We start from the raw sequence: 15,780 nt of genomic DNA, 5'->3' as shown, positions 1-15,780 counted from the left end.
AGCACAGCTCATGAAAAAAACAAGCTAAAATGATTCTTGTAACTTCTGAGCTCTGAAATCTTGTTTTCTTGCCTTATTCTTCCCTTAGTTATTGAAAAAGCTGCAGCAGAAGCAGTGGAAAAGCCTAATACTGTAACAGGAGGGGGTGGGGGTGAGCTCTGACAAAGGACTTTCATCCATTCCAGCAGTAACTGATTTCAGGCTGTTTACTCTTCGCAAAGGTTTTACTTGGTGCTGACAGGCAGTGGTGTCCTCTGGGACTAAACTGTTTTCCATTTTACTTCAAACCAGCAATACACGTGCATTGAGGAGAAATAGGAAAAGCATCATCCAATCATTTTATTTCTAAATTGTACCAAGAGAACCAAATAAAGGTTTTCCTTTTAAAACAAAATTGTTCTATGTTGCCTGAAAACAACAAATCCTTTACTTGAGGACGGTTCACAATCTCCAGCAGGTCTTCAACATAGTACCACGCTGGTCGTTGTGCTTTATAAATTCAACACTTTCAGACATTACAGGCAAATCTTTGCAACTGGGCTCACTTGATTTGGATGAGGAGAAGTAATCTAATCTTCATTGTGCTGGAGGGCACGATGTCAGCCTGTAGAGGTTTTGCTGGTTGCTCACTGTGTAGAACCTACTCTCTCCTTGGCATTATGGGGGCTGCAAAGAGAAGAGCCATCAGGACCGTCACTGAGGCTGCTGGGCGAGTCTCCAGATGGCTCTGGATCAAGAGGTGTGACCCATGGACCAGTGCTGCTGGGACACAAACCAGGGTCTGATCAACCCCACTGGGTCACCTGGGCCGGAGTGTCTGACATGAAACACCCGATGACTCCAGGTTGAATCACTAACGATGCGTCCCAGTGCATCCTAGGATGTGTCTCGGCATCATTATCCTCTAGGTTAAATGACACCCCACATCAATCCCAGCAAAGATTATGGGGATTCCACCTGATATAAAAGGCTGCATTCTCCTGCAGAGCCAAACAGTGGCAAACTATGTCTTTTTTGAAAGAAACTTCTGTTAGCAAACTTTTACTTTGATGGAAAGCAAGGCTGGTAAACCTAATTAAAACATGTCATTTGGACACATTGTGGTTGAATGAAAACTAATATCAGCCATTTGACTTTGTTCTGTATGTTTGAACAGGCACCCCAGTGGCATGAATTGTGCACATTATTCTCCATGGAACACTCCTTTTGAAAATTGTCTGAGATTAGATCATGTTGTTCTAAGGGATGGAATTCACTGGCCATTCCCGCAACCTCCATGTTTCTGTACTGGAGCTACAGACCATCCCCACCTTCACCACGGATTTTAATCCCTTCCTTCCCAATCCTACTTGCTCTCAATCTTTAAAAATCCTGGTTCTCCTGAACTCCCAGTGTTGGGGTTGACAAATTCACTGACCCCATCGACACCAATTTCCTGTGCAGCCCACACCCCACCTCCACCCACCATCTTGACTTGTGATTGGGATTCTAACAGCTAAGCTGTTCTTCACCTGCTCTGTCTACGAGCACCCAGACTCATCTGAGACCTGGAAGACCACGTTACTACTACTGAGGACCCGGACCACATAGCACCTCTCTTAAAATATGCTACAATTTCCAGATAGAAGCCATGTGAAATGGCCATCTCACACCACACAAGCTTGGAGGTGTTGGAAGAACCTGAATAGTTTTCTCTGGAGCAAAGGAGACTGGGCGGAGTGCTGACAGGATTATGACAAACGTAGTAAAAGGGGGACATCCAGTATCTTTCTTCCAGTGCAGAAATGTCAGATACGAGAGGGCACGGGTTTAATGTGGAGAAGGGAAACGTTTAAAGGAGAAACGCAAGGCAAATTTTTGATACAGAGCAGTAGGTTCCTGAAACGCAGTGCCATGGGTGGTAGGAAGCAGATAAGATAGAAGCATTCAAGAGGCTTGAATATACAGGGAATAGCAGAAGGGCTTACTTTAATTTAGCATCCTGTTCAGCACGGGCATTGTGGGCCAGAGAGCCTGTCACTATGCTGTACTATCCATGTCATATGTTCATGTTCATGAGTGAGCCCATTGTGGTAAGACCACCACTTGGCTGACCTTGTCCAGTCTACATCTGCACAACGTACAGTGCATTTTGTTCTTTACTGTCAGCTGCTAATATCTCTTTCTTCTCTCTATCAGCCATGTGTCCTTGCAACTGAGGTTGGAGTGGTTGAATACCATTGTAGATGGCATGTATAAATACGTAAAGCATGCAGTGGTAAACGCTGCAACAATAAATTAAGTCTATCATATAGACAACTCTCTCTTGCAGGAGAGCTTTGATGCTAATCTTTGCCAGGATAGATATTCAATAGAAAATAAAAACGTAATGCAGCACACAATCAATTAATACTTTAAAGTAAACCAAAAAGTGATAGAAATACTAGTAGTTTAGGCTGCATCTCTTTCTTCCCACAGATGCAGCCTGATCTGCTGAGTACTTCCAGTATTTTCTGCCCTTATTTTAATTTTCCAACATTTGCAGTTTTTTTTGTGATTTTCAGTTAATATTTTATGTCTCTTCTTTACAGGGAGTTTTGTACGAACTTGACAAGGTGAGTCATTACAGTGTGTAACTTCCTTCTATGGGATGAGGCTTTGTTTAAGTGATGCTGTATAGCAGGGTATTATATTCTGCTTCAGGACCCTTCTTTCTGACATGGCAGAGGGGCATGGTGTCCAACCAGCTGCTGGACCAGCTTCAGGCGTGGGTGATCAGCTTTGCCCTGATAGGTTTCCATAGCTTCCAGAATAACAGGCATGCTGAAATTAAGTGGCCCACTTAGTTTAAGTTTCGCGTGTGCTCCCTGCAGTGGAGCTTATTTCAGACTGGCATGTTACAGGATCTGGCCATCAGAGATGGTATGGCTCACTTCCCACTGTACTGAGCATTCCTGCCAACTTCCAACAGTTGTACAGCTGTATGCAGAATGGCGATGACATAAAGGTGTTTTTATTATCTTGTGTGATGTGCATATCCTTGGCAAGGCCAGTATTCATTGCTCCCCCTCCGCACTGAATTTCTGGAATTTGGTTAGTGGTGAGCCACCTATTGGAGTCTTTGTGTCAAAGTAATGTTCCAGATGCACTCTAGGAAACTGTACTTGGGGGGCTTTGCAAGCAGAGAACCAGTACTATATGGAAACCTGTTAGTGTTACCAATAGTCTCAGTCACCCTAATTGACACTGTTTAAATGTTTCTCTGTGGTTTTAAATATTTTGTAGTATTCAGGGGAAACCCTGGAGGAAATTCTGTTTCATACATCAACTGTTTGTGAATGTAATGTTCCTGCCAAGAGGGTATACCCAGTCTACAATTAGGTTACATGCCAATAATGATGGATGCTATAGTAGCACGTGGTATTTAAAACAATGTGAAAATTTTAGGTACACGTGTTTAGTATAAAATGTCCTTGGGTTAAGTGTTTGAAGATTTTGTTAAAATCATTAAAGTTCATGGTTTTATTAAAAAAATCTGATATTTCAACCCTAACTTGGCTAAACAAATTAAATTTTGGGACCGTCTACACAACCATGCCAATGAGTTAAGTAAACAGCATTCTGATGTCCCATCACTCTTTGAGTGACCATTTTCTGCCCTTGTTTCAGTGATACAGATTATTTCATCTACTGTTCCGTTCTCTATGTTTGGTTGTGGAATCTAATAACATGTCTTATCTTTGCAGCAAATCAAAGCTATAGAGAGATACTTGCGAAAACTGGAGTTCCACATCAGTAAGGTAAATATCATGGTGGCACAGCTCAACTTAAATCAATCTTGGAATAAGAAGACAATTCTCATTCAAATGAAAAAAAATCAATGCACATTGAAAGTCAACGGGCTAACAGGAAAACATTTCCTTTACAGTATTAATAATTACATTAGTATACATTAATGATATTAATTATACATTAATAGTTACATTAATGAGGTGATGAGACAGAAGTAAGAAGATGTGTTGAATGTCTGAACTAAGAATAAGGATAAATTGTATCAGTTTTAGAATAATTCAACTGTAATAAGAGCAAGAGGTTCTCTCCACTAGCAAGCCGTTAAAGTTAAAATAGGTACAATCTGCTTGTTTCATGGTTACATTCAATAGAAGGGTTTCAATGATATATTACACATAAGGAAGTCTGCAGATGCTGGAAATCCAAAGCAATACCCACAAAATGCTGGAGGAACTCAGTAGTTCAGGCAGCATCTACGAAAATGAATAGTATAGTCGATGTTTTGGGCTGAGACACTTCTTCAGGACTGGAAAGGAATGGGGAAGATGCCAGAATAAAAAGGTGAGGGAGAGGGGAAGGAGCTGGCTGGAAGGTGATAGGTGAAGCCATGTGGGTGGGAAAAGGTTAAGGGCTAGAGAAGAAGGAGTCTGATAGGAGAGGAGAGTGGATCATAGGAGAAAGGGAAGGAAGAGGAGACCCAGGGGGAAGTGATAGGCAGATGAGAAAAGGTAAAAGGCCAGAGTGGGGAATAGAGGAAGAGTGGAGGGCAAGAGAAAAATATTTTACCAGAAGGAGACATTGATATTCATGACATCAGTTTGGAGGCTACCGAGGCAGATTATAAGATTTGCTCTTCCACCCTGAGGGTGGACTCATCTTGACCCAAGAGGATGCAATGAGCCAACCTGTTGGAACAGGAATGGGGTTGGGAATTAAAAGGAAGCTCCCTTTTGGTGCATAGAGCAAAGGTGCTTGATGAGGCAGTCCTCCAATTTACAACAGGTCTCACCCAATGTAGAGGAGGCTGCATCATGAGCACCAGACAAAATAGATGACCCCTGCAGGTTCACAGGTGAAGTGTTGCCTCACCTGGAAGGACTGGGGCCCTGAATGGAGGTGAGGCAGCAGGTGAATGGGCAGGTGTAGCACTTCAGCTGCTTGCAGGGATAAGTGCCGGGAGGGAAATTGCAGAGGGAGCGATCCCTGTGGAATGCAGAGAGTGGGAGGTAAAGATCTGTTTAACGGTAGTAATAACATATTACTTCTGCTGGAAATGTTTCAGTTGAACTGGTAAGTGGTAACCAGTTTAGTTGTGCATGCCGTCCATGCAGATTATTCCATACATTGAGATAGTGTAAAGAGAAAAGCAATAATGGAATGGTTAAAGTATTGCTACAACTACAGTTACAGGGAAAGTGTAGCACGGGTGCAAAGTAAATATCACAAACATAACACAACTAAGCAATTTTAGTCAAGACACTTTAGCCAAATCTGAAAAATAAAGATGTGGGACAAATATGATATGCTAGCTCTCAATTTTCTGCCTGTTTTAAGGAGTGGGAAATGTCTGCTCTGCAGAGAGCAAAGGTTTGGCAAGGCAGTACCCTTAGGGGAAGGATTATAATGAGTTTAGAGTGCATCCAGCAAAAGCTGCTTAGGTTTCTTGATGGTAGTTAGATGCGCCAAGTTGAGGGGGTTGGGAAGCGAAAGAGGGTGAGGAGGTTTTCTATACCTCTGACAGGAGTGCCATTACTTTACATGCTTTATGAACAAGGGGAAGTCACACTACCAGAGCAAGGCAGTAAGATAAACAGGATATGGAAAGGAAGTAATTCTCCAGTAAGATCAGTCATCTACTCTCTCCATAACGTTCCTGTGTCTTCTCTCTTGTGACTTGTTGCTGCTCCTTACTCTTACCAGCTCCTTACTCAACTCTCAAGTACAGTTTCTATTTCAGCACTACTTTCCTCTGGTTAAAACTTTTCTCAAATGTGCTGATATTTTTAATGCATTTCCAGCACTCATTAAAATAGCCAGCTTGGATTGCCGCAATTGCAGTGACCCTTTCCTGACCTCATGAATTGGGAACTGTATTGCTCTGAGGATGTGGCATCAGCATGCATTGGGCAAGATTCGCATTGGTCATATCTGTACACAACAGATCCAACCAAAGGAACAAGTGTCCTAGTAGAATTAGTGACAGGAAACAGGCTGTGGCTCAGAGGAAATGGTGTAACAGGTGGCAGAAATTACAAATGACAGATAGCAGTTGATTTGTGTCTTGAAATTAACCAATTCATGACAAAACTTTTAAAGAGATGGGCTGGCACTCAGAACACGATTTCTGCTCCTTTCACTATATAAATCATATTGAATGAGAAGATTCAATATTATTGTACTTTAATAATTTCCTTTTAATAATACAAGGCACTGATTTGGAGAACTGTGTCAGTATTTAAAACTAAGATGCAGTTAACTGTGTAATGGTAAATGATCTATTCCATGACTTCATGTATCTTGGATAACAAACGGCAGGAACTCCAAAGAGCTCCTAAGTAAATTGAATGCCAGTGGCATATTTCAGATAATACGATCACCCCTGATTTACTTGTTAATGAGTAGGAAACCTGCCTGTGAATTTGACAGCAAATAATGAATTGAAGCAAAGGACCAAACTAATTTGATCTTTTTGTTTCATTGAATCATGCTTTGAACTCTAAGCTCCACACACACAATGCGGGAGGAACTCAGCAGGCCAGGCAGCGTCTATGGGAAAGCGTGAACGGATGATGTTTCAGACCGAGACCCTTCATATGCTTTGAATTCTGTTCTAGTTCTCTCTAGGAGGAAATCTCATGTTTTGTTCCTCCAACCTTTACTTGTCGTGGTCAATCGTCCATATTTATCAATGTAAATTGAAATATTTAACAATTAGTTGTTAATGTTAGGTTACTAGATTACTGGCTTTTTATGGAGTAAGGTGAAAGATGATTTAATTGAATCATAGAGGCATTCAGCATGGAAATAGGCTCTGTGATCCATTGAATCCACATCAATATACACTCATTCTATTTAATTCTCCCAAACATCCCCATCAAATTCCCTCATATTGCATGACTCACCTACTCATTTAGGCCAATTTACAGTGGCCAATTAGCTTACAAAATGTTTGCAATGTAGGCAGAAACTGGAGCATCTGGGCATCAATAAAAATAGAAGCAATTTAATGCAAAAGCAATACTTCCTGCTCCTATTCTGACATGTTGACCATGGCCTCCATTGTGTCACCCTCAGGGTGGAGAAGCAATACCTTATATCCCATCTGGGTACTCTCCAATCAGATGGCAAGAACATTGATTTCTCCTTCCAGTGAACAAATTCCTCCCCCCTATCTATTCCCTGCTCTGACCTTTCACTTCTTATTACTTCTTCCTGCGTCTCCTTGTCCTTCTCTTTCTCTTATTGTCCACTCTCCTCTCCTATCAGATTCTTTCTCCTCCAACTCTTGACCTTTCCCACCCACCTGGCTTCACTTATCACCTTCCAGGAGCCTCTTTCTCCTCCCCCCACCTGAAGGAGGATCTCAACCCGACACATCAACTGTTCACTCTTTTCCATAGATGCTGCCTGACCTGCTGAGTTCCTCCAGCATTTTGTGTGTGCACTTGACATAAACAACTTTTAGCAATAATGTAAATTAGAGGTAGCTGTGTGAATGCTTACTTGAACCTTTGAAAGTAGCTTGAAGTTTGGCTTCCCTTTTCTCTTTTTGAAGTTTCTTGCTCACTTTTAGTTGGCAGAGTAGAATGTTGCCTTCAAAAGGATGAACAAAGGCTCCACTATGCACGGCCATCGGTGGAGATGTGTATAATTCCTGCTCAGTCCCACTGGGACAACTTCTATTCCCTTGTGGTTATTTTTGTTCCTTTTCACACCTCTTGGCGCATCAGTATCACTGTTTTTTTTCAACGAGGCTGAGTTGCTAGCTTGGCTTCAGCACAAATGGAAAGCGTACAAGGGGCCAGCTGGATTCGAACTCAGGACCATTCATGTCGAAGTCTGGTGCTGATGCCGCTGCACCACTGGTCGGCTTCCCTTACAGTTATTTACAAGCAAAGTTCTTAAATTGCCATACACCTTCTGATGGCTGTTTGAAAAACCATTAATGCTTAGTCCCACGTTCCTGTTTCATGCTGATCATGCTGCATGTTCCTTATCTCCAATTAAATTGTATGTGGCATCCTCCCTTCTGAACTTCATGTTTGAGGCAGAATGCTATGGGCCCCACTGGCTTTGAGTGAAAAACTCCCTCTTCCTCTGCTGTTTGTTGTTTTGCTGATGCTTTTGAATTTGGCCCGGTTACCAAAGGGAATCACTCCCACAGGCAATGGCTAAAGCAAATAATGTAGTGGAAGCTAAGCAAGAACTTGAAGAATATTGAGAAAATAAAAGGTTTTGCTGATAGAGTTAGGTGAGGAAAGTGATTATCCTGATTCTGCGTTGTACATCAGAATCAGATCAGGTTAACATCACCGGCATACGTCGTGAAATTTGTTGTCTTTGCAGCAGCAGTTCAATGAAATACATAATAATGGAGAAAAAATTGCAAATTACAGTAAATAAATATATATATAATAGTTCAATTAAATAAATAGTGCAAAAATAAAAACCAAAAAGTGGTGAGGTAATCTATAGTTAACCTGACCACTGTCAACCATATTGTCAGACTTTGCAATATTTGCACACCTTTGCCAGCTTAGATTTAAAAAAAAATTGTTTCTGATAACTATTTACAAAATCTCTATTTATACTGTTCTTTTTCCAAGAGTTTCTTGACGAGAGGATCTAATTAAGTTTCACTTTTTTTTTCATGAGCTAGTTTTAAGTTTATTGAATTAATGGGCAGTTTTACCCCATAATCAGTGGTTACTTGGATGCCAACACGATGTACTTAACTTCCAGTTAAATCATGTGTATCATTCCACATAGACTCTTTGGAGGTTTTCTCTACAATGTAGCTTTCTGAAGCTGTGCAGCTAAATGGAAGTTGTATAGAAAGCTAGCCTTTGCACACTGTAGCCAAGCATACATGAAGACGATGACATAAGTGCTCTTGTTTGGTGTCTATCACTTAAAAACCATGGAAACACATACAGGCAGGCTTAAAAGCAAGAAAGGTGACCTGCAGACAGGAAGCTTCTCAGAGACAAAATTCAGACTCCTATCCCCTCCACTAGGTGCAACATTCTGAATGACTCAGCATGACCAGATGACTGTGTTCATTTCTGGTCACCTCACTACAGGAAGCACGTAGAGTGCAGAGGACATCTACAAGGATGTTGACTGGATTGGAGAGCATGCCTCATGAGAATAGTTTGAGTGAACTTGGCCTTTTCTCCTTGGAGTGACGGAGGATGAGAGGTGACCTGATAGAGGTGTATAAGATGATGAGAGGCATTGATCGTGTGGATGGCCAGAGGCTTTTTCCCAAGGTTGAAATGGCTAACACGAGGGGCATAGTTTTAAGTGCTTGGAAATAGATTAAAGGGGGATGTCAGAAGTAGATTTTTCCACACGGAGAATGGTGGGTGTGTGGAATGATCTGTCAGCGAAGGTGATGGAGGCGGATACGATAGGGTCTTTTAAGGGACTCTTAGATAGATATATGGAGATTAGAAAAATAGAGGGAATTCTAGGCAGTTTCTAGAGTAGGTTACATGTTCGACTGAAGGGCCTGTAATGTGCTGTAGATTTCTAAGTTTCTATAGCAGCAAGAAATGTTTAGAACATCGAACACAGAATAGGGCCATTCTGCCCACAATGTTGTGACAAGTGCATTAAGCTAATGACACACCTAATTAAACTGATTCCTTCTACAAGCACATGATCCATTCTCCACATATTCACATATCAGGAGCCTCTTAAATGCCTTTATCATATCTACCTCCACCTCTACCCCTGGCAGCGCATATCGGACAATCCAAATTTGCCATGCACGTCTCCTTTGAACTTTGCCATATTAACCTATAGCATACCCTCAAGTATTGGACATTCCTACCCTGAATAGGGTACATCTAACTTATCTACACCTCCTGTAATTACATAAACTTCTATCAGGTTTCTCCTCAGTTTCTGTTGCTCTGGAGAAATCACCCTAGTTTGTCCAGCATCTCCTGACATCTCCTGCTCACTAACTCAGCCTTCTCCAAGTATTGATTCTACTATTTTGTGTAAAGTAACCATTTTCTGATGTAAGGTGGGTGAAAGTGGATTTCTTTTCACGTTTATCCAAGTTACAGATTGTTCCAATGAAGTATTTGGGAGACAGAGGATATTAGAAGCAATGACCATGATTTTTCACTCTCTGAAATCAATGAATTAAAAGTAATGAACAACTTGAAAGTGATTTCCTGAATAGATGGAATAAGGAGATAAGGGATAAATAGTTTCAATACCTGCAATTAAAAATCCACCATAATTCTCAATTATTTTCCTGGTTTTAAAAAAGTTAGCTCACGGAACTTCAGTGAATCAGCCTGCTTTTGCATCTTCTGCTTGCAGGTGGATGAGTTGTATGAGACGTTTTGCATCCAGAAAAGACTCAGAGATGGAGCCTCCAAGATGAAACAGGCCTTTGAGATGTCGCCTTCTACTAAAGGTGCCCGAGAAAGTCTGACTGAAATAAACAGGAGTTACAAGGAAAACACGGAGGTATGGTCTTTGCTTTAATAGAATCAGCTTTTGGATTTGCAGTAGGACTGAAAAATGCAGTACATGTTAGCAGCAATAGTTTGCTTAGCAAGAATGTAAAACCTAATGAACAAGTGTAGCTTGGTCAGGTAGAAGATGCTGACCAAGTGATCACCTTTCAGTTGTACTAACAACTTAGGTTTAGACCCTCATCATTTTGGCAACCTCAAATATGATCATCAAACTTTAGACACAAGCAGCAAAAGGACGTGACAATTCATGAGGATGTACAGTATAAGACTGACAGGGGGCATTTTTAGCATGGCATTGTGGATAGGGGCTGACAAATGGTTCCAATGAACTCCTTGGGGTATTAAAGATGGAAGCCACAATTAAGCTATTTAATCAAGCAAGAGAAGCAGAAATGTAACAAGAACTTAAACAATATTGGTTGTCGCTCCTTATTTGGCAATGTTTTAATATCTGAGACTTAAAACAGCAAAGAACCTTAACTCAAACATCCAAAACAGATTTGCTAGATATACAAATAAAGTGTATGTTCTTTGGAGTTTAAAAGAATGAGGGGTGATCATATTGAAACATTTCAGATCCTTTGGAGAGATAACAAGGTAGGTGATGAAATACTTCCACTAGTAAGAAAGTCCTGATTAAATGGACTAGTTAGAAGATCATTAGTTGAAACTTTCAGACTAATGTGCATAGGGACTTCTTACAGAGTGTGATGAATCTCTGGAATTCCCTAACTGAGGGAATTGTGCAGGCCAGACCTTTAGAAGCATTTAAAGCAGAAGTTTATACTTTTTTAAAGATTAGAGAATTGAGAGCATATGGAGAACTGGCACAGAGGAAATGAAGTCTGGGGCAGATAAGCCATGATCATATTGAATGGTCAGGCTGACATGAAGGTCCAAGACTAAGGCAATGAAGGCAAAGTTCATGCCAGTAGTGATGTGGATTTACACACCAGAGCAGGTGAGGACATGATACAAGATATGGTGACGTGTGTAGACCTAGGCAAGTTGTATGGAAGAATGGGAGCTATAAATATGCCATAAGAAAAACTTGACGTACTGTCATTGAAGGTTATGTAAAAGCAAAGAGATAAGGAAGCAATGTTTACCCCCCTGTTATTATATGAATTTGAGTGCAAAGAGGTTGCTGATCCTATGGCATTTGTCAATTTTAAAACTGAGATTGATATGTCTTTTGCTGGGCAAAGAAGAAGACCATTCAGTCTTTGAAATTTATCATTCAATCAAATCCTCCCTCCTCCTGCCAAGCCTACTTTCTTGACCGTTTTCTTATCAAGGATCAAGAAGGCGGGCTTTGCAGCCGGAGAGAGGATTTGGTTCTCCTCCCATTCTTATTTTTTATGAAAATAATCACATGTGAAAATTTGATGGGAGCATGAGTCCACTGAGAAGAATGGAGATATGTGGTACAGGATCTCAACCATTCCTCTATCTCCACATGTTGCCTGACTGTTGAGTTCCTCCAACTTTTACTTTGCTCCAAAAGACCATGAGACATAGGAACAGAATTAGGCAATTCAGCTCTTTGAGTCTGCTCCATCAATAGATCATGGCTGATTTATTATCCCCCACAATCCCATTTTCCTGTCTTCTCCATTGAGAAGAATACATCATGTACCCATAATGCAAAGAATCAGGACAAATATTGTGGCATGGACAAAAGTGAACACTTATACAAGATGAAATTAAGATGGTTACTATGCTTTTGGCATCATTTTTCAAAAAAGAGAGGAGATACATTGTATTTCAGTTGCCTGAGTACAGACTTACAATGGATAAGAAGAAAAAATAGACTAAGGAAATAGGGGAAAGGCACACAATGTCACAATTGACTGCAGAAGCAAACTTGCAAAGAACTAATTTAGCCAAATAAAGGGTCTAGTCTTGAAACTTTGACTGTCCACTTTGCTCTGTAAATGCTGCCTGACCTACTGAGTTCCTTTAGTTTTCTGTCTGTAACTGATGGAATTCAGCCTCATCCATTCTGGTGAATTAATCAATGAGATTTTTCTTCATAATTTGCAATGGTTTTTAGGAAGCTTATGGATTGTGGAATCTAAAGGAGTGAGAAGAGTAAACATTTCTGTGATTGTAAAAGCCAAGGAGAGAATAAGTTAGACTAGGCAATAGTGCAAAAGTTCTTGGAAAGAAGAGGAGAGGCAGAATTGTGCGTATTGCTGAATGGTTAAGTGTAGTGGGGTAAGAGTTGAAGCTATTTGGTCTAGTATTTTCTGAGTAAAGGATTGCCAACAGCAGTAGTATAGAGTTCAGAATGTATAAGGCCGTTGTTTGAAGTTGAAGACTTGCGAATAACTTTGAATGGTTATTTTTATATTGTTGACCTTTATTTAGATATTCCACTGAACCATTGAAACAGAATAAGTACGGTACTTTTAAGATACTAGGCTGAACCTTACAGATATCCAACTAAGAAATTATACTGGAGAAAAGGTAACTCCTGTGGGAATGGCTTTGTAACAGTGAGGCACGACAACCAACAAGCCACATTGGGCTTGTATGTGGTAGAAACAGGAAGGCCAGCATGGTGGGGTCGTGACTGGCTGATCCATCAACAGTCTGCATGACAAAGAGTCAACTGAAAGTGATAAAGAAAGATACTGGATGCAGTGTTTATGGATGGCATTTGAAAATTCAAACATATTAAGGGTAAGATAACGTTCAGTGAAAATGCCACACCCAAGTTTTACAAAGCCTATCTGGTTCTTCATACCATTCATGATAAAGTAGTCAGTGAGCTAGATCGCATTGAGGCTGAAGGAATTCTTTCAAAGGCAAGTGTAGCCCATGGGCAATGCCATTGGTCCCAGTAACACAGAAGAATGGGTCTGTCAGGATCTGTGGTGATTTTAAGGTCACCATCAACCCAGTACTGAACATAGATCAATCCCCTCTGCCTAGGATAGAGGATATCTTTGCAAACCTTGTTTGGAGGAAAACACTTCAGCAAGATTTAGCTACCTACCTACAGATGGAGATGGAAGAAGAGTCCAAAGTGTTTTTCACCATAAACACTCACAAAGGGCTTTATCACTATAATATGTTTATTTTTGGAGTAGCACTTGCACCTGCATTTTGGCAAAAGCTATGGACAAGGTGCTATAAGGCTGCCCAGGCACTCAGTGTTACCCGGATGACATCATTGTTACTGGCAAGGAAGAAAAAGAACATCTCCAAAATTTCAAGACAGTATTAAAAAGATTAGAGGATTATGGGCTCAGCGTGATGCAACTCGTGTGAATTCTTTAAACCAAGCTTCGCTTACTGTGGTCACACCATTGTGTGGTTAACTTGCAGATTGAATCAGTGTAAGGAAGACAAATGCAATGGTAGCATTCATTTTGAGAGGACTAGAATATAAAAGCAAGGATGTAATGCTGAGACTTTATAAGGCATTGGTCAGACCACACTTGGACTATTGTGAGCAGTTTTGGGCCCTTTACCTAAGAAACAATTTGTTGGCATTGGAGAGGGTGGAGAGAAGGTTCACGAGAATGATTGCAGGAATGAAAGGGTTAACATATATGAAATGTTTGATGGCTCTGGGCCTGTACTTGGAGTTTAGAAGAATGGGTGGGGGAGATTCTCATTGAAACCTATTGAATATTGAAAGAGGTAGAGTGGATGTGGCCAGGAGATTTCCTATGGTGGGAAAGTCTAGGATTAAGACCAGAGGGCACAGGCTCCGAATAGAGGGTCATCCATTTAGAACAGAGATGAGGAAAAAAAATCCCTAGCCAGAAGGTGGTGAATCTGTAGAATTTATTACCACAGAAGGTTGTGCAGGCCATTTCACTGGGTATATTTAAGATGGAGGTTGATAGGTTCTTGATTAATGGAAGTGTCGAAGGTTATGGGGAGAAGGTAGGTGAATGGGGTTGAGAGGGATAATAAATCAGCGATAATGTAATGGCAGAGCAGACTTGATTGGCCGAATGGCCTAATTCTGCTCTTATGTCTTATGGTCTAATGGACTTAAAAGTGGATACTGGAAAGATGAAGGACGGAACTGAACAGCTCACCTACACAGTGGAGATTGCATCTGATATCATCTGGAGACAAAGCATCGATCAGTTGAGGAGAGCAGAGTCAATTGTTAGAGAAGGAAGATGGCTAGAACTATCAAAACCACTTCTGCAGTTCCATAGCAAACTCCTCCAACCACCAAGGGGGAAGCCACAGAACCTGAGATTGTTTCACATCACAAGTCTCATCTGCCAAACAAAGTAATCCCACTGTCAGGAAAGATGTTATTTCACAAAAGTAAGAAAGCATCCACTGCAATTAAATTTTTATGCCCAAATGGGACAATTTAACATTTACTATGCTGTGGATGTCTATAGAGCTAAGCCGGTAGGAGCACTGAGTACTTAATATTTCAGTAAATCCTTGAGTAATATTGTAAATAGATTGTTTGATTAAGCATTCTTTGTTGTTCAATTAATTAATTATGGGTTATATGTAAAAGTACGTGAATGGCATATGTCATCACGCCACCATATCATAAGTCAGCACCTCGCTTAAAGTAAAAACGAACATACACAAGTTACATCCCAGCTCTGTGTTTTTGCTTTCAGTTGGATTTTATGTTTTGAGTTACAACCACATAAGGAACCACATTTTATTAGCAATCAATCAAATCACCCTTACATATTGAAAATCTCTAGTCTTGCATTTTGTAATTTGATAACTCCCACCATCTGGCACATTTTGAATATGTTGTACAGATCTGTACTAATTAATTCTAACTAAGATCTAAAATTATTAAGGTCTGTACTGATCTGCAGCTGATTGACTTCCCAGTGAAATTTTGCAATCTCAGCTGACAATTTTTCAAATGTACATAAACTTTGTTACCGACATTTTGCAGAATCTTCTTGTGACCTAGTGAGCATCTAAAAAATTAGTGTTAAACGAACAGTTCTCCTGCTCAGAGGAAAATGGAACAGGGGCAATTTCTGTGATCTGGCATTTTCTGTAGCCCTGCACTGGTCAGGTCTCAAGGATGCCGGACTAGAGAGTTTTGAACTGTAATAATGCAACATCTAGATTGTTTTATCATTGTCACATTGTTGTGATTGTTGGAACATTGAGCAAGGATCACTCTCCTTGCCCAAGGCCCAGTAATAGTGGAAGGATATTGATACATAAATAATTATCAAATGACAAAGCTAACATCAGATCCCAAACTGAGTCTTTAAAGGAGGAAGTCTGTGGTTTATTCTGCAGAGCACTCCGCAATGCGTTT

At 40.6% G+C, this 15,780-nt stretch overlaps 1 protein-coding gene across 4 annotated transcripts in view; it reads left to right on the top strand.

Moving 5' to 3' along the window:
- ripor2 (RHO family interacting cell polarization regulator 2) overlaps positions 1-15,780 on the top strand; it is a 335,721-nt gene that overhangs the window by 285,664 nt on the left and 34,277 nt on the right. For all 4 annotated transcript variants that reach the window (XM_073023960.1, XM_073023959.1, XM_073023958.1 and 1 more), the window contains exons 5-7: positions 2,571-2,594; positions 3,726-3,779; positions 10,333-10,482. In XM_073023960.1, the coding sequence (XP_072880061.1) occupies positions 2,571-2,594; positions 3,726-3,779; positions 10,333-10,482 (228 nt within the window). The remainder of the gene's footprint in view (positions 1-2,570; positions 2,595-3,725; positions 3,780-10,332; positions 10,483-15,780) is intronic.

The sequence above is a fragment of the Hemitrygon akajei genome, chromosome 20, assembly GCF_048418815.1.
Source record: "Hemitrygon akajei chromosome 20, sHemAka1.3, whole genome shotgun sequence".
NCBI classification, from domain to species: Eukaryota; Metazoa; Chordata; class Chondrichthyes; order Myliobatiformes; family Dasyatidae; genus Hemitrygon; species Hemitrygon akajei.
The sequence above is the reverse complement of the archived record's forward strand: the minus strand, read 5'-3'. Positions and strand labels throughout refer to the sequence as shown.